Source organism: Anomaloglossus baeobatrachus, chromosome 5 (genome assembly GCF_048569485.1).
Source record: "Anomaloglossus baeobatrachus isolate aAnoBae1 chromosome 5, aAnoBae1.hap1, whole genome shotgun sequence".
NCBI lineage: Eukaryota > Metazoa > Chordata > Amphibia > Anura > Aromobatidae > Anomaloglossus > Anomaloglossus baeobatrachus.
In genome coordinates this window covers 32,932,789-32,958,840 of record NC_134357.1, presented here as the reverse complement: position 1 = coordinate 32,958,840, position 26,052 = coordinate 32,932,789, and the positions used below count along the sequence as shown (strand labels likewise).

General features: G+C 46.9%; 1 protein-coding gene across 1 annotated transcript in view; it reads left to right on the top strand.

Annotated features, from left to right (window-relative positions):
* Window positions 1-845: 845 nt before the first annotated feature.
* ARHGAP19 (Rho GTPase activating protein 19) overlaps window positions 846-26,052 on the top strand; it is a 119,637-nt gene continuing 94,430 nt past the window's right edge. Inside the window, exons 1-2 of the mRNA XM_075348379.1 lie at window positions 846-905; window positions 21,744-22,009. Coding sequence (XP_075204494.1) covers window positions 859-905; window positions 21,744-22,009 — 313 coding nt within the window. The 5' untranslated portion in view covers window positions 846-858. The remainder of the gene's footprint in view (window positions 906-21,743; window positions 22,010-26,052) is intronic.

The following is a 26,052-nucleotide window of genomic DNA, read 5'->3' as shown; positions in this document are numbered from 1 at the left end:
GTGTTCCCGGTATACAGCAGGTCTTGTGGGGTGTTCCGGGTATACGGTGGGTCTTGTGGGGTGTTCCCGGTATACAGCAGGTCTTGTGGGGTGTTCCGGGTATACGGTGGGTCTTGTGGGGTGTTCCCGATATACAGCAGGTCTTGTGGGGTGTTCCCGGTATACAGCAGGTCTTGTGGGGTGTTCCGGGTATACAGCAGGTCTTGTGGGGTGTTCCCGGTATACAGCAGGTCTTGTGGGGTGTTCCCGGTATACAGCAGGTCTTGTGGGGTGTTCCGGGTATACAGCAGGTCTTGTGGGGTGTTCCCGGTATACAGCAGGTCTTGTGGGGTGTTCCCGGTATACAGCAGGTCTTGTGGGGTGTTCCGGGTATACAGCAGGTCTTGTGGGGTGTTCCCGGTATACAGCAGGTCTTGTGGGGTGTTCCGGGTATACGGTGGGTTTTGTGGGGTGTTCCTCACATACCAGAATGGCAGCTATGATGGAGACGTCTGGGTACAGAGGGCACTACAGGAATGTGATGTGCAGTCAGTGTGGTGCACGCATGACACTGCAGGTATATGACATATATATATCGGGATATACAGCACGATATACGCTCTGTACTTCTCCACAGCCGGTGCCGTCTGTGTGTGTGCAGTTTCCCGCAGCCGCCGCTCCGCACTGACCGCACAGGTCTCGCGAGAATCCAGCTCTGGTCTGTGGAGAAAGATCCATCTGCACAGCGCCCGCATGTCCCCGCCCTACAGTGGCGAGGATTTTTAAATTGACCAATAGGCAGTGAAGGGAAGGAATAGCTCAACCAATAGGAGCGTAAAGGGGCGTGACCGGCGCGACGGCGGAGGTTTTGAAAACAAGATGGCAGCAACGGAGGATGCGGGCGACAGAGAGAAGGGGATAACGCGGTGAGTGGCGGCACGGCTGCCGCAGCTGACGATTTCTATCAGTCAGGCACTGTAGATAGAAAGTGTTACACAGCCGGTTACCGGAGCCGTGTATACAGCACTGTGAAGCATAACGTCTATAGCAACCAATCAGAGCGCAGCTTTCATTTTCACAGAGCTGAATGTGAAATGAAAGCTGGGTTCTGATTGGATGCTATTGGTCTTGTTTTCATATAGGGTCCTTTTTGTGAATAATCTCGGGTCTGTGGTTATGTCTCATCCATTGCGGTGATGTCACGTGACTGTGCCATCCATTGCCTCATAAAGGACAGTGGAGATGCTAATGGACCGTGTATGTGCGGTGTTCTTGTTTATTGCTATGACGACGACAAAACCGTGTCATTTGGCCATGTTTATGTGAAAATACATTACATTTTCTTGGGGACCAATGATAACAAATAGCCATTTGTTTTAAAGGGATTGTTAAAGGGAACCTGTCAGCAGAAATTTTGCTCAAAACCTAAAAGTTCCCTCTGCAGCTCGTCGGCTGCATTCTATCAATGTTCCTGTTGTTCTTGTGCCCTCTTTCTGACCAAAATAAAGACTTTGTAAAGTGGTACCTTTTTTGTATTCAGATCTTGATAATGGTACACGGGGGCGGGCTCTCTGATGGCCGTTAATCTGCCTCCTGTCGCTTTAGGCCGTCCCCCATCGCGAAATTTCAAAGAGGTGACGTGAGGTAAGCTGGCCAGCGCTTGCGCAGAACGGTGGAGGCGGCGGTGGAAGCGTGACTTTGAGATTATGGGTGGGTACTTGCTGATGAAAAATCACAGCGCCGCCCATAATCTCGCGCAAGCGCAACACGTCACCAGCGGTCACACTGCACATTGCAGTCCCGCGAGAGTGGCACGGCGCATGCGCGAGATTATGGCCGCCTATAATCTTGACACTCTCGCGGGACTGTGCAATGTGCACAGTGTGACCGCTGGTGACTTGTTGTGCATGCGCAAGATTATGGGCGGCGCTGTGACTTTCATCAGCAAGTACCCACCCATAATCTCGTGGTCGCGCTTCCACCGCCGCATCCACCGTTCTGCGCAAGCGCTGGCCAGCTTACCTCACGTCACCTCTTTGAAATTTCGCGATGGGGGATGGCCTAAAGCGACAGGAGGCAGATTAACGGCCATCAGAGAGCCCGCCCCCGTGTACCATTATCAAGATCTGAATACAAAAAGGTACCACTTTATAAAGTCTTTATTTTGGTCAGAAAGGGGGCACAAGAACAACAGGAACATTGCTAGAATGCAGCCCAGGAGCTGCAGAGGGGGAAACTTTTAGGTTTTGAGCAAAATTTCTGCTGACAGGTTCCCTTTAACTTGTATCTTTAAGTGATGAAAAAGCTCGTCTGAGAGGTCCAACTGTGGGGTCCCGCACCAATGGGCAGAACTGGGCACTTTTATCCCCTTTTGGATGGACAGTCAGTGCACGTAAGACCAGGGGTCTCAAACACTCCTCCCAGGGGTCAAATGCGGCTCCTGAGTCAGTCCTCTGCGGCCTCCAGGTGGTATGTGGCTATAGAAAGGATTTATTTATTCTTTAAGCCCTTACCAACATCTGGCGTATGGCGGTGACGTTATACAAACCGCCATCTATGTATGACCTAATGATGGCACCGACACAGCTAAAAGCGGCACAGCCATGAGCAGGTGCCCACTGTATATCATAACTGACACCTGGCTGCAACGGCCACCAACAGTGTTATGGACACTCATCACTGACATTAACCCCTTAAGATACTGCTGTCAATAGTGATATTTGGATGGTTTCATCTTTTTAGCTGGTAGTTGCCATGGCAACCCATTGCTTAAAGGGGTTATCCACTGAAGAGCAAAAAAAACAAAACCTTAGTCCACCTCTGGTTCCTGCCGTGTTAGGTCCGCCTGTCAGTGATCAGACCATACGCCGCACACAGCATTCCGTTGCTCTTGTTCCTGAAGGAAGCCTCTTCTAATCATGATGCACAAGAAAGCGGCTGTATGCTGAAGACAAGCAGACTAAGGACATGGCATTTGTGGCGGCAACCAAGTGAGGAGGATAAAGAAAAGTGTGTCCTGTCTACAGTCAGACATGGTGGTGGAGGGTCATGGTTTGGACTTGCATGAGTGGAGTACTGCCAGCTGCGGGGAGCTACAGTTCATTGGGGGGAACCATGAATGCCAACATGTACTGTCAGGAACAAAAGAGATGTGGAGCTAATACTGCGCTGCTGAAGATATGACATGAATCCAATCACTGGATCCAGTTTGTTTATTTAAAGGGAACCTGTCACCTAGAATATGCGTTCTGACCTATCAGCAGACGCATGTGTGCCCTAATTACACCTCCCGACCCATCCCTGTGCTGTAAAATTTATTACCTTCATATTTCGTATGTAAATAGCAGGGAATGTGGTCACAGGGGCGGCGCCTCTGCATATTTCTGTGGTATCACGCCCCTGTGGGCGTGATACCATGGAGCTACGTCCCCGTCGCTCCTTCTAGCCTGCATGCATTGCGGCAGGCTTCTCTTCCGGGTTCTCCTTGTCAGTTTCAGACGCGCACTGCGCATGCACAATGCACGTCTGAAGCCGGCGATTGAACACCCGGAAACGAAGCTTGCTGCAATGCGCGCAGGATAGAATGAGCGACGGTGACGTGGGTGTGTGTTTTTTTTTTTTTTGTTTTTTTTTTTATTTTTTTCTTCCCCCTCCCAAACTGCAAGACAGGGGCTTTTTTTTAAACCGGAAAACCCCTTTAAGGCGTCCTGATGTATATGTTAAAGGGAGGCTCTGACAGCTGCCCAACAGCGGCATCCTTCAGCTATAGACTAAAGTATTCATTTTAAGGTTATGTTCACACGCTGCATCTTTTTTACACAAAGATGCACCTAAATGTATGCATTTCCTTCTCCCAGCAAAGTCTGAGATTTCTATTTAGCTGTCCACACTGTGCATCTTACCCCCCCCTCCTATTACCACCACCACCATGTACCTCGTGATGAGCACAAATTGTTGTGATGAAACAACAGTTTGCCCTATTGGCAGTCAGCCGATCACCGAGGCCTTGGTCAACGCAAGTGTATTGAGTGAGGCTGCGCCCTTCTAGTCAGATTCTGGCCCAGAGTCTACGTATCACAGACTCTCCACATGACCGTCGTTTCCGGCTCTGACACTGGAGAATCCTCACTTGCAGACATCTGGATTTTGTGTGTGTGTGTGTGTGTGTGTGTGTACTTTTTTGTCACCAGAGGTGAATTTACACAATGTCTGGGCATGCCAAAAAAACGGATCTGTCGACTAATTCCGTCATTTGATGGATGACGACGGATCCGGCGCCTATAGTTTTCCATTGTGAGAAGAAAAAAAAAAAAAAGACGGCACCGGATCAGTCAACTTCCGTTTTTTCGCCAGTCACAAAAAACGTTCCTTTGGAAGTTGCTTCCGGCGGCCACTCAGACAATTTTTGCCGGATCCATCGAAAAGATGGATGAAATGTGAGATCATGCATCACAATCCGGCGCTAATACAAGTCTATGAGAAAAAAACGGATCTGGCGTCGTTTTTTTTTCCACAATTCGCCGGATGGTGTTGGATGGCAAAAAACTGATGTGTGAAAAAGGCCTTATACAGGATGTAACTCAGGATCAGTACAGGATCAGTAATGTATGTACACAGTGACTGCACCAGAAGAATAGGGAGTGCAGCTCTGGATTATTATGCAGGATGTAAGGCTACTTTCACACATCCGGTTTGAGCACTGCGGCTCAATCCGGCTGTGAAAACTATGCAACGGATGCGGCGAAAACACCGCATCCTTTGCATAAGTTTTTACATGCGGCCCGTCCGTTTTTTTCCGGTTGCGGCATGCTACTGAGCATGCGCAGTGGAAAAAACGCATGCGGCGAGCGGATGCGTTTTTTTCCGCATCGCGTCGCATCCGGCCTCCATAGGTATGCATTGAAAAATGCGCCGCAGCGGCCGGATGCGGCGCGATGCGGTGTTTTTTGCCGGAGTAAAAAACGTTGCAGGGAACGTTCGATCCGGCCGCGGCATCGGCTAAATCTGCCGCATGCGGCCAAAACCGGACCGAACGCAAGCCCCTGCGGCACAATACGGCACTAATGTAAGTCTATGCAAAAAAACCCGCAACCGGCGTTACAAAAGCCGGTTGCGGTTTTTCTGCAGAACGCCGTATTGTGTCGCAGAGCAAAAATCCGGATGTGTGAAAGTAGCCTAATTCAGGTTCAATAATGTACATGTGACGCCCTGACAAAATCAGGGTGTCACAGATTAATGCACCCCTCTTCAGGGTGCAGGAATCTCTCCTCCTTGGCCCTCCATCACAACCCCATTTTGGTGCACAACATCAGCCAGCAAAGCCTAGTCACCCACCATGACACTAGGGACACACCAGTGACCGATAAGTGGATGGCGACGCCCACCTAGGGGTTCTGAGATGGAATGGGTGGGGCCAGGGTCAGTTTGAGTTTGCAGTAGAAGTGGAGTGAAGTTTGGAGTTGAGGGGAGTGACTGTGGACAGGAGTAGAAGCTCCTGTGCTGACCGAGGACTTGGTGGCAGTCAGTGGACAAGGCCACAGGCGACGGAAATCCGGTTGGTTGAAACCTTAAGTGGACAGGGGCAGGGTTGTAGCCCGCCGGTGCAGACATCGGGAATCTGGTCCGGAGCCGTGCACAGACAGGGTACCTGGACCCTAGGGCGAGGTGTAGCTGCAAGCCCCTTTCCAATTTACCAGCCGGGAGCAAGATTCTAAGTCTTGTCCCACAGGAGGCCCAGATAGAGTGAGACAGAAGCCCAACGAGGGGGATAGGGCTCCGCAATTGCCTGCTAAGATCCCACGGGTCAGTTCTCGTGGGCTCCAGCTCCCAAAGGACATAAACACCCTGAGTGGACTTCCCAGTTCCATACGGAGTGGTCAGAGGGAACATCTAAAACACAAGGTGCAGGAGAGAGGGCCGTTGTTCCACCGTACTGGTGTGCGGGATCCGAGTGCACCCTCTAAAGGCGGCCGGTCACTAGCAGTTTGGTTTTACCATCTGGACTCTGTGAACCAATTTCAGGAACTGTGAGTACACAAACGCCACCCGGTCCAACCTGTCAAGTTGCTCCCTATCACGCTGTCTCACCTATACCGGGGTCCTGGGCCAATGTGACGTCCTGGACTAGTCAGGTCGTGCCAGGTAGTCACACACACACACCACCCCCCTCCCCGAGTAGGTGAAAGTAGCCAACTAAGAAACCCTTGTCACCACCCTCCAGGTTTGATGTCCACACCAGGGGGGCGAAGCCAGGTGGCTGGCTCCGCCCACCGAGGAGTTCACAGGCCTGGAGGCGGGAAATACACAAGTTCAGACAAGTTCTAGAGCAGTCTAGAGAGTAGCCTTGACAGTGAAGGAGGGAGGACGAGTTCAAGGGCAGACCTGTGACCAGGCCTGCCAAGAGTCTACTCAGGTGGCTGGGTTGGAGCCCAGTCACCTTTTGGCAAGGAGGCAGACGGTGGTGGCCGTCTGCAGGAGCTGGGATTACAGCCGGTGGAACCGTAGGGACCGGGTTCGGGCGGTGGCCCGCCGGTACCGAACCGGGGAATTGATTTGGAAACCGGAGCACCAGGAGGGGTACTCGGACCCAGTACAAAGCCCTGAACCGACAGGGCCGAGTCAAAGCAACTAATTGAGGACTGGACTTTAGGACCTATCCCACACAAGACCCGTTTAGAAGACAACAGCCGAACCATACAGGGTAAAGCCACCGCCAAGGCATAGAGACCCAAAGGGCCAGCGTCTGCGGGCAAACAGGGCTCTTCTGACAGCCAGCAAGCCGTGGAGCGGACTACCGTTGCTTAGGCATAGGAGTCAAACGTTCATATAAAAGGTGCAGGAAAAAGGCGGAAACCACCAACCCGTTCTGAGAGAAGCTGCAGCCGGTTGCATCATCCCGTTTGGTTTACCAGAGACTCCAGTGTGTTGTCATAGTGAGTACACCAGTGCCTTCGGGCCGCGCACCGCTTCAGCATACGCCCGCTCCCACGCCTCAGCACCTCCCTCGGGCCTCCGGGACCATCACTCCACTACCCACGGAGGGGTCAACACCAAGCTTCGCAACATCGTCCCCGGGAGCCTAGTCAACGGCAGCGGTGGTGTCCATCTATTCACCACAACCCGTGGGTGGCGTCACCAACTTACATCCCAAATCAAACCACCCCGGCCGTGGAGCTCCCTGTCAAGTCCCTGCGTGTAGCGCCAACCCACTTTGCAGAGCGGCGTGACCCCTGGGTCCGTGAGAGGCTCGAGCCAACACCCACCATACGAGCACGGATCCGAGCGGCTCGGCGGTTGCAGCCGAGCCCGCGGGGCGGTACACCAACACGTCCCCTACCTGTGGAGGGGATAACATCCAGCTGCCCCACTCTATCAAGCCTGGGCACCATCTCCAGCGGCAGTGTCACCAAAATCACCATGGGTGGCGTCACTGACAAACGTCCCTATACTCTTAAAAGCCCTCTTTCAGTTGTGGGCGACAGACGGTTGCTCAGGCCCGAATCCGGCTTCTCCTCGAGCCACCGCAACGACCCCGGATCCGAGCGTCTCGAGCAGCCCCCCGCCGCGGTCCGTCCCCCGCCCGCAACATACACAGTGACTCCACCAGGGAGTACAGCTCTGGAATATAATGCAGCATGTAACTGAATCATTAGGAACCCATTCATCACTTCTCGTATGTATATAACGTTGATACAATTTCTGCTATTGGACGTTTTGACTCTAGGTGAATGGTGAAGAAGCTGAATTATATGCTGAAAGCTTTTCTATTTGGTCAGCCGTGGTGCAATAGAAAAGGATGATGTTTCCCTCCTTAATTCAGCCTTAATACATGATGATGGATGTACAATGTTCTATTGTGCGGAGCAGTATGCCAGGAATTTGCATGGGCTGTACGAGCCCCCCATGTCTGCAGCACACCGCCCTATTTCCAGCCATTTCCAGCCTCGTTAATGCCGCTCCAGAAGATTTCTGCGCTCTTGTAAGCTATTTTATTTTCAGTGTGTGTTTTTGTTAATTCCTGGGCATTGGCGTGTGCCGCCTGCGTGTGCTCTGTACAGAATACCTGGCGTTTGCTTTCTGCGCACTTGTAATGTGATCAGGGTTTATTTTTCGTGGTAAAGAAGTGACACGTAAAAGGTCAAGTTGTTTGTGTTGATCTTGTGTTGTGGCGTCTGCCCTTGGCTCGTGTGGAGTAAACCCGGCGTAGCGCACTCATCATCCTCAGCGGAGCGGTAGAAAGTAATGCCGCCACTCAGACGCGGTGGAAGCTGAGACGTCTAATATTGATGTCAGAGCGTGCTTGTGAAGGGGGGACGGGGAATTAGAGGCAGTAATCACAGTCTCATCTGTCATGTGCTTTTATATGTTGTTGTTTTCTTCTACATTTGGCCGTAATGACTAATGGCATTATCCACTCGCAGCTTTTCAGGAGACTTCTAAAAGTGTTTTTTATGTTCTTTAATGGTAAAATTGCTAAGTGCTCGTAAAAACTTGGGCTATTGAGATTTTCCTGTTACTAAAAATCCCCTCTGTCCTCCAGAATGTTCTGATTTTTATTATTTACGGCTTGTTTCCTGGGTTAGCGGCCACCTCTATTGTCTATGTACAGTGGGTACGGAAAGTATTCAGACCTCTTTAGATTTTTCACCCTTTGTTTCATTGCAGCCATTAAGTAAATTAAAAAAAAAGTTAATTTTTTTCCCTCACCCTTGACGGCACCATGATATAAGGGTGCCGTCATGGGTTCGGAAAAAACACATTACCGGTAAGTAATTACGTATTTTTTTTTCTCATTAATGTACACTCTGCACCCCATCCCCCATCTTGACAGAAAAATCCCCCAGAAAGGTAGAACTTTTTGCAAATGTATTAAACAAGAAAAACTGTAATATCAAATGGTCATAAGTATTCAGCCCCTTTGCTCAGTATTGAGTAGAAGCCCCTTTTGAGCTAGTACAGCCACGAGTCTTCTTGGGAATGATGCAATGCAATGATGCAAGTTTTTCTCCCCTGGATTTGGGGATCCTCGGCCTTTCTACCTTGCAGATCCTCTCCAGTCCCGTCGGGTTGGATGGTGAATGTTGGACGCCATTTTCAGGTCTCTCCAGAGATGCTCAATTGGGTTTAGGTCTGTGATCTGGCTGGGCTGGTCAAGAATGGTCACAGAGCTGTTCTGAAGCCACTGCTTTATTTTAGGGTCATTGTCTTGTTGGAAGGTGAACCTTCAGCCAAGTCAGGTCCAGAGCACTCTGGAAGAGGTTTTCTGCCAGGAAATCTCTGTACTTGGCCGCATTCATCTTTACTTCAATTGCAACCAGTCATCCTGTCCCTGCAGCTGAAAAACACCCCCTAAATCATGATGCTGCCTCCACCATGTGTCACTGTTGGGATTGTATTGGGCAGGTGATGAGCAGTGCCTGGTTTTCTCCACACAAAATTCTAAGCGGTATCACCAAAAAATTATGTCTCATCAGACCAGAGAATCTTATTTCTCATAGTTTGGGAGTCCTTCATGTGTTGTGTTGTTGTGTGTTTTTTTTTTTTTTTTTTTTTTTTTTTGCAAATATACAAGCTTTCATATGTCTTGCACTGAGAGGCTTCTGTTGGGCCACCCTGCCTTAACCCCTTAACGACTGCGGGCAGTAATATTACGTCCTAGCGGTCATAATGTTACGCCGGAGGCAGCATGCTGCGATCGGCGCACATCTCAGCTGATTTTCACAGCTGAGATGTGTGCCTCCTAGGCACGAGCAGAATCGTTACCTGCTCGTGCCGTTTAACCCATTAAATGACACTGTCAATATGTGACAGCGCCATTATAACGGCATCGGCGGTAAACTTTTGCTTACCGCCCGATACCGAAAGTCACGTGACGTGATCACGTGACTTCCGGTGGTTGTCATGGTAGCACAGGGTCATGTGATGACTCCTGTACTAGACATGAACTACTTTCAGTGTCACTTGGCCCGCAGCCGAGTGAAGCAGAAAGTGAGCATATCTGCTGTTTACAGCTGTATAGCTGTGATCAGCAGATAGTGCAGAGCGATTGGATTGCTGATCGCTATAGCCCCCTAGGGGGACTAGTAAAATAACAAAGTTTTAAACAATTAAAAAAGACCTAAGTTCAAATCACCCCCCCTTTCGCCCCATTGAAAATTACAAAGTGTTAAAAATAAAAAATATGTGGGGTGGCTATATTAATTTCTCGCACTTGCCCACTTCAAGTGAGTAAGTGGGAGGCCGATCCCTCAGGTCGTTACCTGATCATCCAGGGCACGCTGAATGGGATGAAATTAATCCTCTGTAACCTCTATGCCCCAAACTCTAATCAGAATAGATTTTTCTTCGGTCCTTTCACGCCTTCCGTCAGACCGGGGGGTCATGCACATTATAGGGGGGGACTTTAATATGGTGTTTTCACATAGATCTGACAAAATGCTAGCAACCTCACACTCCACAAGCCTAGGTAAATCTTCTCATCTGTCTACGGGATTTCGCAAACTGATCCATAAACACCAACTATTTGATTTGTGGAGAATTGATAACCCGACAGCGAGACAATACACCTTCTTCTCACACCCTCATAATTCCCATAGCCGAATCGATTATTTCTTTGGTAATGTTCTCACTCTTAGAACACTCCGACAAGCACAAATAGGCAGCATCACATGGTCAGATCATGCCCCTTTACTACTACACCTTAATTTAACAAATGTTACCGCAAAAAGAACCCACTGGAGACTAAATGAATCCCTACTCACTAACCCTGCTTCTCGAGAATCTATCCGTAAGGCTGTACAGAATTACTTTGAGGAGAATTCTCAGACCCTTCCATCTTTCCCAGTGATATGGGAAGCCCATAAGGCGGTTATTAGAGGGGAGTGCATAGCCATTTCTTCCAAGCTCAAAAAGGACTCACAGCAACTTTACCATCAATGTGAAACAGACCTCCGAGCAGCGGAGGAACGCCTTCGCACCCACCCCTCTAAGACTCGCCTGAAAGAGGTAATAGACCTTAGAACTAAATTAAAAGAGATATCACGCGGTAAAATAGAAAAGCTCCTGCGTTACTCACGCCAGAAGTACTATGAGTATGGCAATAAACCACATACGATGCTGGCCAGAAGGCTCCGGGACCAAACGATAACTTCCGCCCCCTGCGCAATAAAGGATACTTTGGGCACCCCTCATTATGATCCCACGAAAATCGCACAACTCTTCCACGCATACTACACATCCTTGTACTCTATCCCTCCGCCATTATCAATGTCCCACCCAGATAGAACAACAATATTGAATGATTATTTGACAGACTGTAACCTTCCAAAACTGTCCCGGGAGGCTCTGGAGGATCTTAACCGAGAAATAGTCCCGGATGAGATCCACCAGACCATTAAAGACCTCCCAAACCACAAAGCTCCGGGCCCGGATGGGTTTACTTACCTATATTATAAAACCTTCCTGGAAGAACTGTCACCTCATTTGATCCATCTTTTCAATCTTTTTATGAAGGGTGAGGACATCCCAAATACTTTTCTACACTCTTACATAACTGTCATCCCTAAAGCGGGCAGGGACCCCATGGAATGTGCGAGCTATCGCCCTATTAGCCTCTTAAATTCTGATCTCAAAATATTCACCAAATTGTTGGCGGACCGCCTAAATAATTGGCTTCCACAGCTGGTCCATAAAGACAAAGTAGGTTTCGTTCGCTATCGACAGGCGGGGGACAACACCCGAAGGATCTTAGATCTGGTAGAGGTGGTGAATAGGGAAGGAGTGGAAGCACTTCTTCTGGGACTAGACGCGAAGAAGGCCTTCGATAGGCTGGACTGGTCCTTCATGTTCTCTGTGTTGGACCACTTCGGCTTGTCGGGACCATTTGTCTCAGCCCTGCGGGGTCTGTATTCTCTCCCTGCGGCGACAATTCGCCTCCCTCATGCACACTCAAATCCCCTGCCCATCCGAAATGGAACTAGGCAGGGCTGTCCTCTGTCCCCTTTGCTATATGTTTTAAGCATTGAACCACTGGCAGCACATATTCGACTCAATCCGGACATTATGGGGGTCAAGGTGCGGGATAAATCCTTTAAAGTAGCCCTATTTGCAGACGACGTCCTGTTGTCCCTGACTAATCCCGTCATTTCCCTACCAAACTTACACGCAGTACTAACTCAATACGCTAGACTCTCGGGTTATAAACTTAACTCCGACAAAACAGAGGCCTTGCCGCTCAACATCCCAGAAACTAAATTACAGACCCTCAAACAAAATTTTAAGTACTCCTGGCGTTCAGACTCCCTACGTTATTTAGGAGTCAAAATAACCCCCAGTTATAAAACATTATACCAAGCCAATTTCCCGCCCCTGATACGCGAAGTGGAAAATAGTTTGAAAAAATGGTCATCATTACAGATCTCTTTTTTGGGCAAAAACGCTACAATTAAAATGTCAGTTATCCCTAAATTTCTGTATCTGTTTGAAACACTCCCGGTGCGGGTTCCCCTGGGGGTATTGAAAAAAGTCCAATCAAAACTCTTGCAATTCATATGGCATTCAGGAAGGCACCGCATCCCGGACTCAGTATTATATGCACCACGTACGAAGGGGGGCTTGTCGTGTCCGAATCTTAAGCTTTATTACTATGCCGCACACCTGCGCAGCCTGGCGTCATGGACGACTTTGCCGGCTTTTAACAAGTGGACGGAGATAGAGAAGCTTTGGATGGCACCTTTCCACCCTAGCTCTCTGATTTGGGGGCGCCCTGGTGAAACCCCCTCCAGAGACCTCCTAGGCCCGATGGCGTTTACAAGAGAGGTGTGGCGACAGTGTAGAATGAAGTTCCAGCTGGCCTCACAGTCTTCCCTGTTGACCCCTTTCTTGTTCACGCCACACTTGACAAAGGGCATGAATCTGGGGGTGACGAGGCAGTGGGCGAAGGCGGGCCTCTACTGTTTTCAGGACGTGGTTAACCCGGTTAACAGACATAATGGGACAGGCGGGGGTGCGGCGTCCCACAGCATTCGAAACCCTTTGTTCTGGCAGGACCTCGACCAGGGGAATAATATCGGCCATTTATAACATTCTGATAATCGGGGATTCACCGGAGGCACTGAGGCATTCATACATGAAGAGGTGGGAGGGATGGGTTGGACGCCCCCTTTCAGATGCACTCTGGTCAGTCATATGGGCTAGGACATTTAGGTCCTCAATTAGCACTCTTTTTATGAGGAAAATCAAGTAAAGATCCTCATGACATGGTACCATACACCAGAACTCCTTCACAAATTTAACCGTATATATCCAGACGTGTGTTAGAGATGTGGCCTCGGGGGAGCTTCCCAATACCATATATTCTGGACATGCCCGATCATCGATGGCTTCTGGGAGGAGATGGAGTCCCTGATTGGCAGATTGGTGGGAGGTGGTGTGACCAGAGATCCGGTAGTGTATTTGCTGAATGCCCTCCCACCGTATCTAAGCAAACCTGAACTAAAGCTTTTACTCCATGTCCTTACTGCGGCCAAGTGTCTAATTTCACTGTTCTGGAGAAGGGTAGCCCCGCCCTCTGTCTCAGATCTATATGCCCGAATAAAAGATGTCAGGAGTATGGAAAAGCTCACAGCCCAGCTCCATAATACAATGGATAAGTTCATAGTGACATGGTCTCTTTGGTATGCCCTTGTGGACACCTGTCAGGTGTAGGGTCGGATATAGGATTGGAGTGACTGATATTCGAGATTTAGACCGGTTTCGGGGACACTTCCCACCTTCTATTTGACAATAAGAGTGTTAATGATATAGTCCATCTGTAGGCATACTTGTGAAATGGTACAGCTATTCATGTAACTGCATGTCTGTGTGTTATTCTTGTCTCTTTTGATGTACAACATGTAAAAAAAAAAACAATCTTTTTTCAAAAATAAAAAGTTGAATAAAAAAAAATAAAAAATATGCACACATTTGCTATCGCCGCGTTCAGAAATGCCTGATCTATCAAAATATAAAATCAATTAATCAGATCAGTATACGGCGTAGCGGCAAAAAAATTCCAAACGCCAAAATAACATTTTTGTTGCCACAACTTTTGCGCAAAGTGCAATAACTGGCAATAAAAATGTAGCATCTGCGCAAAAATGGTACAGTTAAAAACGTCAGCTTGAGACGCAAAAAATAAGCAGTCACTGAGCCATAGATCCCGAAAAATGAGAGCGCTACGGGTCACAGAATATGGCGTAAAACGTGCGCCACTTTTTTCGGCCAAACTTCCGATTTTTTTTTTTTTTTTTTTTTTTTTTTTTTTTTTTTTTAACCCTTCTATAAAAGTAAACCTATACATGTCTACGAACTCGCACTGACCTGAGGCATCACACCCACACATCAGTTTTACCATATAGTCAGCACAGGGAATAAAATATTTCAAAAACAATAGTGCTATCGCACTTTTTTTGCAATTTTTCTGCATTTGGAATTTTTTTTTTTGCAGTTTTCCAGTAAACTATATGGTAAAAGGTATGGTTTCATTTAAACGTACAGCTCGTTAAGCAAAAAATGAGCTCTCACATGACCATATTGACTGAAAAATAAAAAAGTTACGTCTCTCAGAAGAAGGGCGAAAAAAAAACAAAAACGGAAAGCGAAAAATCGGCCGAATGTTAAGGGGTTAAAAGCCCGACTGGTGGAGGCTGCAGTGATAGGTGACTTTGTGGAACTTTCTCCCATCTCCTTACTGCATCTCTGGAGCTCAGCCACAGTGATCTTGGGGTTCTTCTTTACCTTTCTCACCAAAGCTCTTCTCCCACGATTGCTCAGTTTGGCTGGACGGCCAGATCTAGGAAGAGTTCTGCTGGTCCCAAACTTCTTCCATTTAAGGATCATGGAGGCCCCTGTGCTCTTAGGAACCTTGAGTACTGCAGAAATTCTTTTGTAACCTTGGCCAGATCTGTGCCTTGCCACAATTCTGTCTCTGAGCTCCTTAGGCAGTTCCTTTTGACCTCATGATCCTCATTTGGTGTGACATGCACGGTGAGCTGTGAGGTCTTATATAGACAGGTGTGCGCCTTTCCAAATAAAGTCCTATCAGTTTAATAAAACACAGCTGGACGCCAATGAAGGAGGAGAACCATCTCAAGAAGGATCACAAGGAAATGGACAGCATGTGACTTACATATGAGTGTCTGAGAAAAGGGTCTGAATACTTATGATCATGTGATATTTCAGTTTTTCTTTAATATGTTTGCAAAAATGTCAACATTTCTGTTTTTTTCTGTCAAGTTGGGGGATGGGGTGCAGAGTGTACATTAACCCCTTCACCCCCGGCCACTAAAACACCCTAATGACCGGGCCATTTTTTGCAATTCTGACCAGTGTCACTTTGACAGGTTATAACTCTGGGACGCTTCAACGGATCCTGGCCATTCTGAGATTGTTTTTTCGTGACATATTGTACTTCATGTCAGTGGTAAATTTAGGCCGATATTTTTTGCGTTTATTTGTGAAAATTTAGGAAATTTGGCGAAAATTTTGAAAATTTCGCAATTTTCAAACTTTGAAAATTTATGCCCATAAATCTGAGAAATATGTCACACAAAATAGTTACTAAATAACATTTCCCACTTGTCTACTTTACATCAGCGCAATTTTCGAAACAAATTTTTTTTCCGTTAGGAAGTTAGAAGGGGTCAAAGTTCATCAGCAATTTCTCATTTTTCCAACAAAATTTAGAAAATAATTTTTTTTAGGGACCACATCACATTTGAGGTGACTTTGAGAGACCGAGGTGACAGAAAATACCCAAAAGTGACCCCATTCTAAAAACTGCACCCCTCACTCTGCTCAAAACCACATCCAAAAAGTTTATTAACCCTTTAGGTGCTTCACAGGAACCAAAGCAATGTGGAAGGAAAAAATGAAAATTTTACTTTTTAACACAAAAATGTTACTTTAGCCATAAAATTTTCATTTTCACAAGGGAGAAAAGAGAAAGTGCACCCTACAATTTATTGTGCATTTTCTCCTGAGTACGCCGATACCTCATATGTGGTAAAAATCAATTGTTTGGGTGCACAGCGGAGCTCGGAAGGGAAGGAGCGCCATTTGAATTTTTGAACGCAAAATTAGCTGCACTCATTAGCGGACGCCATGTCGGGTTTGAAGACCCCCTGAGGTGCCTAAACAATGGAGCTCCCCCACAAGTGACCCCATTTTGGAAACTAGAGCCCTCAAATATTTTTTCTAGATGTTTGATGAGCACTTTGAACACCTGGGGGCTTCACAGAAGTTTATAACGTTGAGCCGTGAAAAGAAAAAAAATTTTTTTTACCACAAAACTGTTGCTTCAACTAGGTAGCTTTTTTTCACAAGGGTATTGGGAAAAAATGCAACATAAAATATATTGTCCATTTTCTCCTGAGTACGCAGATACCTCATATGTGGTGGAAATCAAATGTTTGGACACACGGCAGTGCTCGGAATGCAAGGAGCGCCATTTGAATTTTTGAACGCAAAATTAGCTGCACTAATTAGCGGACGCCATGTCGGGTTTGAAGACCCCCTGAGGTGCCTAAACAATGGAGCTCCCCCACAAGTGACCCCATTTTGGAAACTAGAGCCCTCAAATATTTTTTCTAGATGTTTGATGAGCACTTTGAACACCTGGGGGCTTCACAGAAGTTTATAACGTTGAGCCGTGAAAAGAAAAATTATTTTTTTTTACCACAAAACTGTTGCTTCAACTAGGTAGCTTTTTTTTTCACAAGGGTATCGGGGAAAAAATGCAACATAAAATGTATTGTGCATTTTCTCCTGAGTACGCAGATACCTCATATGTGGTGGAAAGTAATTGTTTGGGCGCATGGCGGGGCTCAGAAGAGAAGGAGCGCCATTTGACAGCAAAATTGGTTGGAATCATTAGCGGACGCCATGTCACGTTTGGAGACCCCCTGTGGTGCCTAAACAGTGGAGCTCCCCCACAAGTGACACCATTTTGGAAACTAGAGCCCTCAAATAATTTTTCTAGATGTTTGGTGAGCACTTTGAACACCTGGGGGCTTCACAGAAGTTTATAGCGTTGAGCCGTGAAAAGAAAAATTTTTTTTTTTTACCACAAAACGGTTGCTTCAACTAGGTAGCTTTTTTTTTCACAAGGCTATCAGGAAAAAATGCACCATAAAACGTATTGTGCATTTTCTCCTGAGTACGCAGATACCTCATATGTGGTGGAAAGTAATTGTTTGGGCGCATGGCGGGGCTCAGAAGAGAAGGAGCGCCATTTGACTTTTCAAACGCACAGACGCAGTGCACTGATCGGCCGCTGCAGGACGCACGGTCGGATGCGATAAAAATAGCGTCGGGGATACGTAAAAAAAAAAGTCACGCCAAAAATTGACCATGGATGCAGATATGTTATGTGCATCCCTGATCAGCGCTCGGCGGGACGCACAGACGGATGCCATACAAAAATTGTCGCGAATACGGAAAAAAGTCACGCCAAAAATTGAGCAGGGATGCCGATCCGTTATCTGCATCCCTGATCAGCGCTCGGCGGGACGCACGGACGGATGCGATACAAAAAGCGTCGCGAATACGGAAAAAAGTCACGCCAAAAATTGAGCAGGGATGCCGATCCGTTATCTGCATCCCTGATCAGCGCTCGGCGGGACGCACGGTCGGACGCGATACAAAAAGCGTCGCGAATACGGAAAAAAGTCACGCCAAAAATTGAGCAGGGATGCCGATCCGTTATCTGCATCCCTGATCAGCGCTTGGCGGGACGCACGGACAGATGAAGTGTAAAAATGGACAGGATACAAGAAAAAAAAAAAAAAAAAAAGTTATACTCACAGTACCAAGAGGATCACTGACCAGAAGAGTTGCAGAGGAACAAGAAGGCAGTGAGATAGACAGCTTTACACCAGCAGCAGGCAGGACGTTGGACAGATCAGCAGAAGGACCCAGCGATGGAGGCAGATGTGATCGGGCCAGTGAAGACCTCGGACGACCCGTGAAGGCAGGTAAGAGGACGTCGGGGGGGGGGGGGCAGGGGGGGATGGGGAGAGGGGGGGGCAGAGGGGGGGCAGATGGGGGGGGTTAGAGGGAGAGCAGAGGGGGCGGAGAAGCAAAGGCAGAAGGAAGGAACCTTGGAAGCAGAATAGAGATGACAGAGGAGGCAGGCAGATCGCGTGGGGAGCAGATCGGGATGCCGGGGGGCAGATCGGGGCGTAGGGGGGGCAGATCGGGGCGTAGGGGGGCAGATCTGGGGGGGCACGGGCAGGGGCCTTCACGGGAGCGCGCAGGGGCCTTCACGGGAGCGCGCAGGGGCCATCGCCGGAGCGCAATACTTACCTTTGGAGCTGGCGCGGTGACAGCAGAGGCGGCGTCTGCGGCGGCAGCAGCGGTGGCGTGGTACCAAAAGTACCAGCCACTCCACGCTGCAGCCATGTTGGGGGAGGGTCCCCAGAGCAGCACAGGCCTGGGGAGGGCGGCCACCGGCAGATCAGACCGCCCCACTGCACACTGATTGGAGCGATTGCGCGTCATAGCACGATCGCTCCAATCAGTGCTGCAGGGGCTGGGGGCGGCATGTTTGAGGTCCACCTATGATATGCTGCAGCAGCTGCGGCATCTCATAGCTGGATCTCACAGGATCACACTAATTCGGGCATTATTTTTGCCGAAATTAGTGCGATCGATGTGGTTGGCGGTTCAGATTTGAACAGCCAATCACATCGATCGTCGATAGGGGGTGGCGATGCCACCCCCCCTGGGGTCAAGCAAAGGTCCCCTGCTGTAAGAAACAGCAGGGGACATCATTTGAAAGCCGTTGCTATGGCCACGGCAATCAAATGAAGTTTAGGCCGTAAAATTACGTCCCTGGTCGTTAAGTCACGTTAAAATAGGACGTAATTTTACGGCCCGCGGTCGTGAAGGGGTTAATGAAAAAAAATGAACTTTTTTGAATTTTACCAAATGGCTGCAATGACACAGTGAAAAATGTAAAGGGGTCTGAATACTTTCCGTACCCACTGTACAGTGGCCCAGCGTGCACAGTGGTTACAAGCTTTTTCCAAGATTGTAAGTGCTGCAGTGAAGCCAGCCAGATTACACCACTTGCTGAAAGTGTGAAAAGGACAGGATTAGTTTGCTAAATCAAATTTTTTTTAACATGCAGGTGGAAAAGAGTTGTTGAATTTTTTTTTTTTTTTTTTTTTGTGAGGTGGGTGAGAAAATGCAGGAAAATTATTAGGCCTTGTGTGCACTAGATGGAATTTGGAATTTCCCGCGGATTTGCTGCATGTATCGCTGCAGAAAGTGTTCATAACATCTCTGCAGTGATTCACCAGCAAATCCTATGGGGGAAAAAAATTGCGCACTATGCGGATCTTGGCAGCTGCAGGTTTTGCTGCGGGATTCCCGCAGCAAAAACAATTGCATGTCACTTCTTTTTCGCAGATAGCTGCGGCATTTCACTCCATTGACTGCAATGTAATCACTAAGTCCGGCAGGGAATAACGCAGGCAGCAAATTCTGTGCATTTCATTGCGTTTTCCTGCGTTATTCTCGCGCTATTTTGCAATTTTTGTGACAAAATGTTCATCACTACCCTGCATTTTGCAGGGATGTGATGTCATTATGACAGGAAGAGGAAGCGGAGCAGAGAGTAAACACACACACATCACAGACACACAGACACAGACGTATAGAATACACATAGAAATCAAATGTACATCTAAAAATAAAGTTAAAAAAAAAAACAAAAACGCGGGCTCTGCCGTATTTTTACCGTCCAGCCGACGTAAGCACACAGCGGCGGCCCGGTAGTCTCAGGCTGGGGAGAGCGAGGGCCAGGGTTAATTCCCCACCCCCCTCCCGCAGCCGAGAATATCAGCCCGCAGCTGCCCCTGGACTGTCTCCTCCATTATGCAACAGTCCTGGAGTGTCCCCGGCTCTTCCAGATTGCCGTGATGCGGTGGCAATCCAGGTAATAAGGAGTTTAATTGCAGCGGATCGCTGCTACTAAGTCTTGGCTTAATCATGGCAGTGTCTATGAGACAGCTTACATATTTAACCCGTAAGTAAGGTGAATAAACACGCACACACCGAAAAATCCTTTATCTAATCTATAAAGCTGAGTGTATGTGTGTATGTCCGCTGAAGGAATACGCACCGTCGCATTTACAATCACGAAATTTTGCACAAACGCCTCATGTGACTCAGGGAACGTCATAGACTGTTTGGACGGGAAAATTTAGCCCCGCGCTTTACAGTTAGTCTCAAAAATCCTGCCTCCATTAATCTGAATGGAGCTGGGAGATACGGGCTATTAATAGCAACTGTCAGTGGTTGCTATAGGAACAAAATAAACGGTTAGTATAAGAAGCTTATGTGTGAGGTAATAAGATGGGGAGACGGATAGAGAGAGACAGAAAAAGACACAGACACACAGACGGAGACAGCCCTGGACGGAGACAGCCCTGGACATACACACTCGAAGAGAGATAGTTAGTTACTATCCCGGGCAATGCCTGGGTACTACAGCTAGTTTTAAATAAGACAAAAAAGCCCCCTCTTTCACCACTTTATTACCCCTCCCAACATACAGCTCCGGCGTAATCCACCGAGGTCCCACGACGCTTGCATCCAGCCGCGACGGACACATACTCAATGCAGCCTTGTAATGAGACTGCAGAGGTAATTACAGGTCATCTCTCACGATCGGTAATGTGAACACACTACTGCTCGCGAGAACTGCAGTGTGTCCTCACAGGGACTCTTATCTATTGATTGATCTGTCCTCTATTGATTGTCTGTCCGTCCGTCCGTCCCCCCCCTCCCTTTTTTTTTTTATGCGCTTTATTGCATTGAATGCATTAAAACACATGTACCAACCTGCGGAAAGACGCATGCGGATTTCGGGGCGTTTTTTTTTTTTTTTTTTTTTTTTTTTTTTTACCCGCGGTGCGGAAACCTTTCAGAGCCTGCGTAATTTTGCTCACAGGGCCTAAAGCTATGTTATTTATTATAGCACCATTAATTCCATGGCGCTTTTTACATATGAAAAGGGGCAAAAGTAGCTAAGTACAACAATCGTGAACGATACAAGGCACAGACAGGTACAGGAGAAGAACAATGACTGAGGAATAACTTCCGAAACGCGTCTGTTTTTGATATCAATGGCTTACTGTTTTTTGTTGTTTTTTTTTGTACTACCATTTCTATGATTTTAATTATTGAACAATAAAAATGTTGGATTTCTAGAAGATCGTTTGCTGGGTCTCTTTATCTTTTACAATTCCCTGTCTGGCACTACAGCATCCGAGCAATAGATTTTCCAAGGGTTAGGGTGAGCTGATAATCCTCTCCTTTATTCGGTAGTTAAAGGGATTGTCCAGTGGTGTGTTTGGTTTTTTTTTTTATTTATTTTATTATTTATATTGATGGCCAATCTTTGCGTCAGGTCATCAATATCCGCCGGTGGGGGTACAACAACCATTACCCCCCCCGGCTGATGAGTCATTTCCGGTACCGGCAAATGTGATCAGTGGGGAACATTTTGCTGTTGACAGAGCTGTGCTGTTCCGCTCCACAACCAAAAACATCCAGTCGGTGCTGGGAACATCTGATGGGAGGGGGTGACAAATGTTGCATTCTTGGCAATGTGATATTGATATTTACTGGTAAACGGGTTTATCAATGAAAATATTTGTTGTATAAAGACTTTTTTTTTTTTTTTTTTTATTTTATTTTTTTTTCCCTCCCCCCTCCAGTGAGTCGCTGTGCAACATAGTAATCTGTAATGATGCCTTCCTACGGAGCCAGCCAGTTATCTACAACCCAGACTTCTTTGTGGAAAAGCTCCGACACGAGAATCCGGACTTATTTACCGAGCTGTTGGTCAGTAACATCACCAGGTTGATAGATCTGCCCGGGACGGAGTTCGCTGAGCTCATGGGGGAAGTGGATCCAAAACTCCCCGGACCAAACGGAGCAGCTGCCTCCTTCTTCAAGTCACTCAACTTCCTAAAGCGGAAAGGTCAGTACAAATACACAGACATTAGAAGAGGAGCATCCACTAACACTTTAATATCTATCTATTCTTACAAAAACAACTTTGTTTCCCCCATATTTAATCATTTGAAGAGAATCTGTTAGAGAACTGCTAAATCTGCAGCAGAGAAAAGTGCTTTTTTTTCAAACTGCATTAAACAGCCCAGCAAGTGATACCAGAGAAAAGAAAGATTGGAGAGCTAGCCCAAACTATGACTTATTGAATACAAAATAAAGGATCATATGACATAGAATCAAAATTCAATCATGTCAAACATTGTTGTGTGTGTACAATCTATATCTCTCTCTCAGTTGAAGCCAGAAGTTTACATACACTAAAAATACATATCTGCAGGTTTTTCCCTCCGCTCTCTATACAGACACGTCTGCAGGTTTTTCCCTCCGCTCTCTATACAGACACATCTGCAGGTTTTTCCCTCCGCTCTCTATATATACACATCTGCAGGTTTTACCTCTGCTCTCTATACAGACACATCTGCAGGTTTCCCTCCGCACTCTATACATCTTTCCTGTTTTAGGTCAATTAAGAAACAAAATTATTTATATTTGCCAAATGCCAGAATAGTGAGCGAGAATGTTTTAAGGCATTTTTATTACTGTATTTTTCGGACCATAAGACGAACCCTGGTTTTAGAGGAGGAAAATAGAAAAATAAAATTTTAAGCAAAAAATGTGGTCATGACACACTAACGGGTCGAGGATCTGCTGCTGACACTGTTATGGGGGTAATGTCCTCAAATTCTCTACTAAGGTACCCCATCCTGGTAATGATCCGATCCTCCTGCCTTGTATATGACTAGATCTATCTATCTATCTATCTATCTATCTATCTATCTATCTATCTATCTATCTATCTATATATATATATATATATATATATATATATATATATATATATATATATATATATATATATATATATATATATATATATATATATATATATATATATATATATATAATATTTATCTGTATGTGTGTGTGTGTGTGTGTGTGTGCCCCCATCCCTGTATATGGCCCGTATCTTGTGGCACATCTAATATATAAAGCGGTGTGTGTATATCCGGGATTGGCATCTGCACCGTCGCAGCTACAGCCACAAAATTTTGTGCACTCAAACTTCTGGACCCCGAGAGCGTCATAGGCTATGTTTCGAGGGGAAATTTTAACCCCGCTCTTTACAGTTATTTGCCAAAAATCCTGCCTCCGTTAAAGCGAATGGAGCTCTGAGCCACAGTGCAGCCAGAACTTCAGAAGAATGCGCAGCCACGCCCTTATATGGAATGTTGGCGTATCACAATGCAGCCAGGGAAAGAGACAGACACAGACAGGGTAAGAAACAGACATAGACAAGGTAAGAGACAGACACAAAGAGATGGACACAGACAAAGAGACTGACTGACAGGGAAAGAGACTGACTGACAAAGAGAGAGAGTGAGACAGACGGAGAATGCGAGAGAAACAGAGAGACAGTTACTATCCCGGGCAGCGCTGGGTGCTATGTTGTGAGGCAAAATTTTAACCCCGCGCGTTCCAATTTACCAATCAATTTTGCCCCTATCTACATAATGGGGAAAAAGTGAAACGAAAAGTGTTGGGGGCAAATTGACAGCTGCCAGATGTGAACAAGGAGGACATAAAGAATGAGAGCGATGGCGCCAAAGAGTATATACCGTACAGGTGCTAAGGTGGGGCCCCGACATGGGATACTCACCACACTCGGGGATATGAACACACACACAAAATGCGCCACACACTACCACGTGCTTGAACACATTTACCACCCTCAGCACACATCTCACCACACATACACCAACCTCACCACATAATCTCCCTAAACACACACAAGTCTAGTATTATCCTTCACAAATAAAAATCTGATTAATAAGCAGCCAAACTACAAGAACAACAAATGTACCACATAGGAAATACGGCAGCTGTCAGTCACATGACCTGTCTATATGTGTATGTGTGAGCTAATATATACTGTCAGGGGGAGGGCTTTCTGTTGCCTGGCGATTTATCAGGCTGCCAATAGCAACCAATCACAGCTTAGCTTCTATTTTGCTACAGTTAATTAATCTGAGCTCTGATTGGTTAATATAGGCAACAATTTAATAATTACATTTCTATCTATTTGTTTTGTGGTTTTTGTGTGCAGAATACATTATTGTTAATACATTCTATTTTGTTAACAGCAGTTATTAACCCGGGCGAAGCCGGGGTAGTACAGCTAGTATAAAAATAAATGTCTATACTCCTCTTTCTTCACTCCACGCAGCATCACTCGTCTTCCTGTCTGTGCCAGCAGCAGCACCGCTGACCTCTGTGGAGCCGTATGCACAGCGATGACATAATCGCTTTGCGCATCGCTCTCCACACACCTCAGCGGGCCGGCAGACAGGAGGACATTGCGATGCTGAAGGGATCAGTTGGCGGTGTGTATACTTATTCACTGCACCGCGCGCTGATGATGCGCGGGGGGCAGTGAATATAGCCAGACATGATCACTCAAGGCTATAGTTGCCAGGGGTGATCGCTGTTTAGCATGCGCGCACCCCCCTGCCCATCATCCCGCCCACCTGTCAGCACCGGCTTCAGCGCTGAGAAATGATGGGCGGGAGGATGCAGTGCCGCCGATGACCCGCTCCACCACCACCCCTTCACCGCAGCCATTGGACTATAAGGCCACCTCCCACTTTCCCCAAAAATTTTGGGGAAAAAAAGTGCGTCTTAGGCTATGTGCGCACTGGGTGGGTTTTTTTTGCGTATTTTTCGCAGCGTCTTTGGGCTCACAACTGCAGGACTTTGCTTCCCAAGGCAAAGTCTATGACTTTTTATTTTTGCTGTCCGCACACAATTTTTTTTTTTTTTATTTGCTGCGTTTTTTAGCTAAAAAAAAAAAATGGACATGTCAATTCTTTCCTGCGCTTTATTGCGTTTTTCACCCATGCAATGCATTGTAAAAACGCAATGATGAAAAAAGCAGCAAAACGCAGCCAAAAACGCGGGTGCGGTTTTTTTGTGGCCAAAAAACGCAGCGTCAAAAAAGCGCTGTGTGTGCACATAGCCTTATAGTGGAAAAAATGTTACTTTCTGCATAGCTAAAAATTTACATACACTAAGAATACTATGCCTTTAAACAATGAGACAGCCCATATGATGTCTTCGGAAGCTTCTGATTGGTTTATCGGCAACATCTGAGTTAGAGACACCCGTGTGGATGTATTTTATTACACACCTGAAGCACGCTGCTTCCTTGTGTAGCATTATGGGAAAGTCAAAAGAAATCAGTCAAGGTCTCAAAGAGAATTGTGGACTTGCACAAGTCTTGTTCATCCTTGGGTGTAATTTCCAGATACCTGAAGGTGCCTCATTCATCTGCACAAACAATTATACACAAGTACAAATAAGATGGGAATGTCCGGCCATCATACCGCTCAGCAAGGAGATTGGCTCTGTGTACCAGAGATGAATGTGCTTTGGTCAGACATGTGCAGATCAACCCAAGAACAAAAGCAAAAGACCTTGTGAAGATGCTGGCGGAAGCTGGTAAGATTGTGTCATTATCCACAGTGAAATGAGTACTGTATTAACATGAGCTGAAAGACCACTCTGCCAGGAAGAAGCCATTACTCCAAAAAAAAAACAAAAGACAGATTAATGTTTGCAAATGCACACAGGAACAAAGACCTTAATTTTTGGAGACGTGCCCTGTGGTCTGACGAAACTACAATTGAACTGTTTGACCATAATGACCGTCATTACGTTTGGAGGAAAAAGGGAGAAGCTTTGAAGCCTAAGAATACCATCCCAACTGTGAAACACGGGGCAGCAGTATCCTGTTGTGGGGTTGTTTTGCTGCAGGAGGGACTGGTGCACTTCACAAAATAGACGGCATCATGAGGAAAGAAGATTATGTGGCCATACTGAAGAACATCTCAAGACATCAGCCAGGAACTTAAAGCTTGGGTGAAAATGGGTCTTCCAAATGGACAATGACACAAA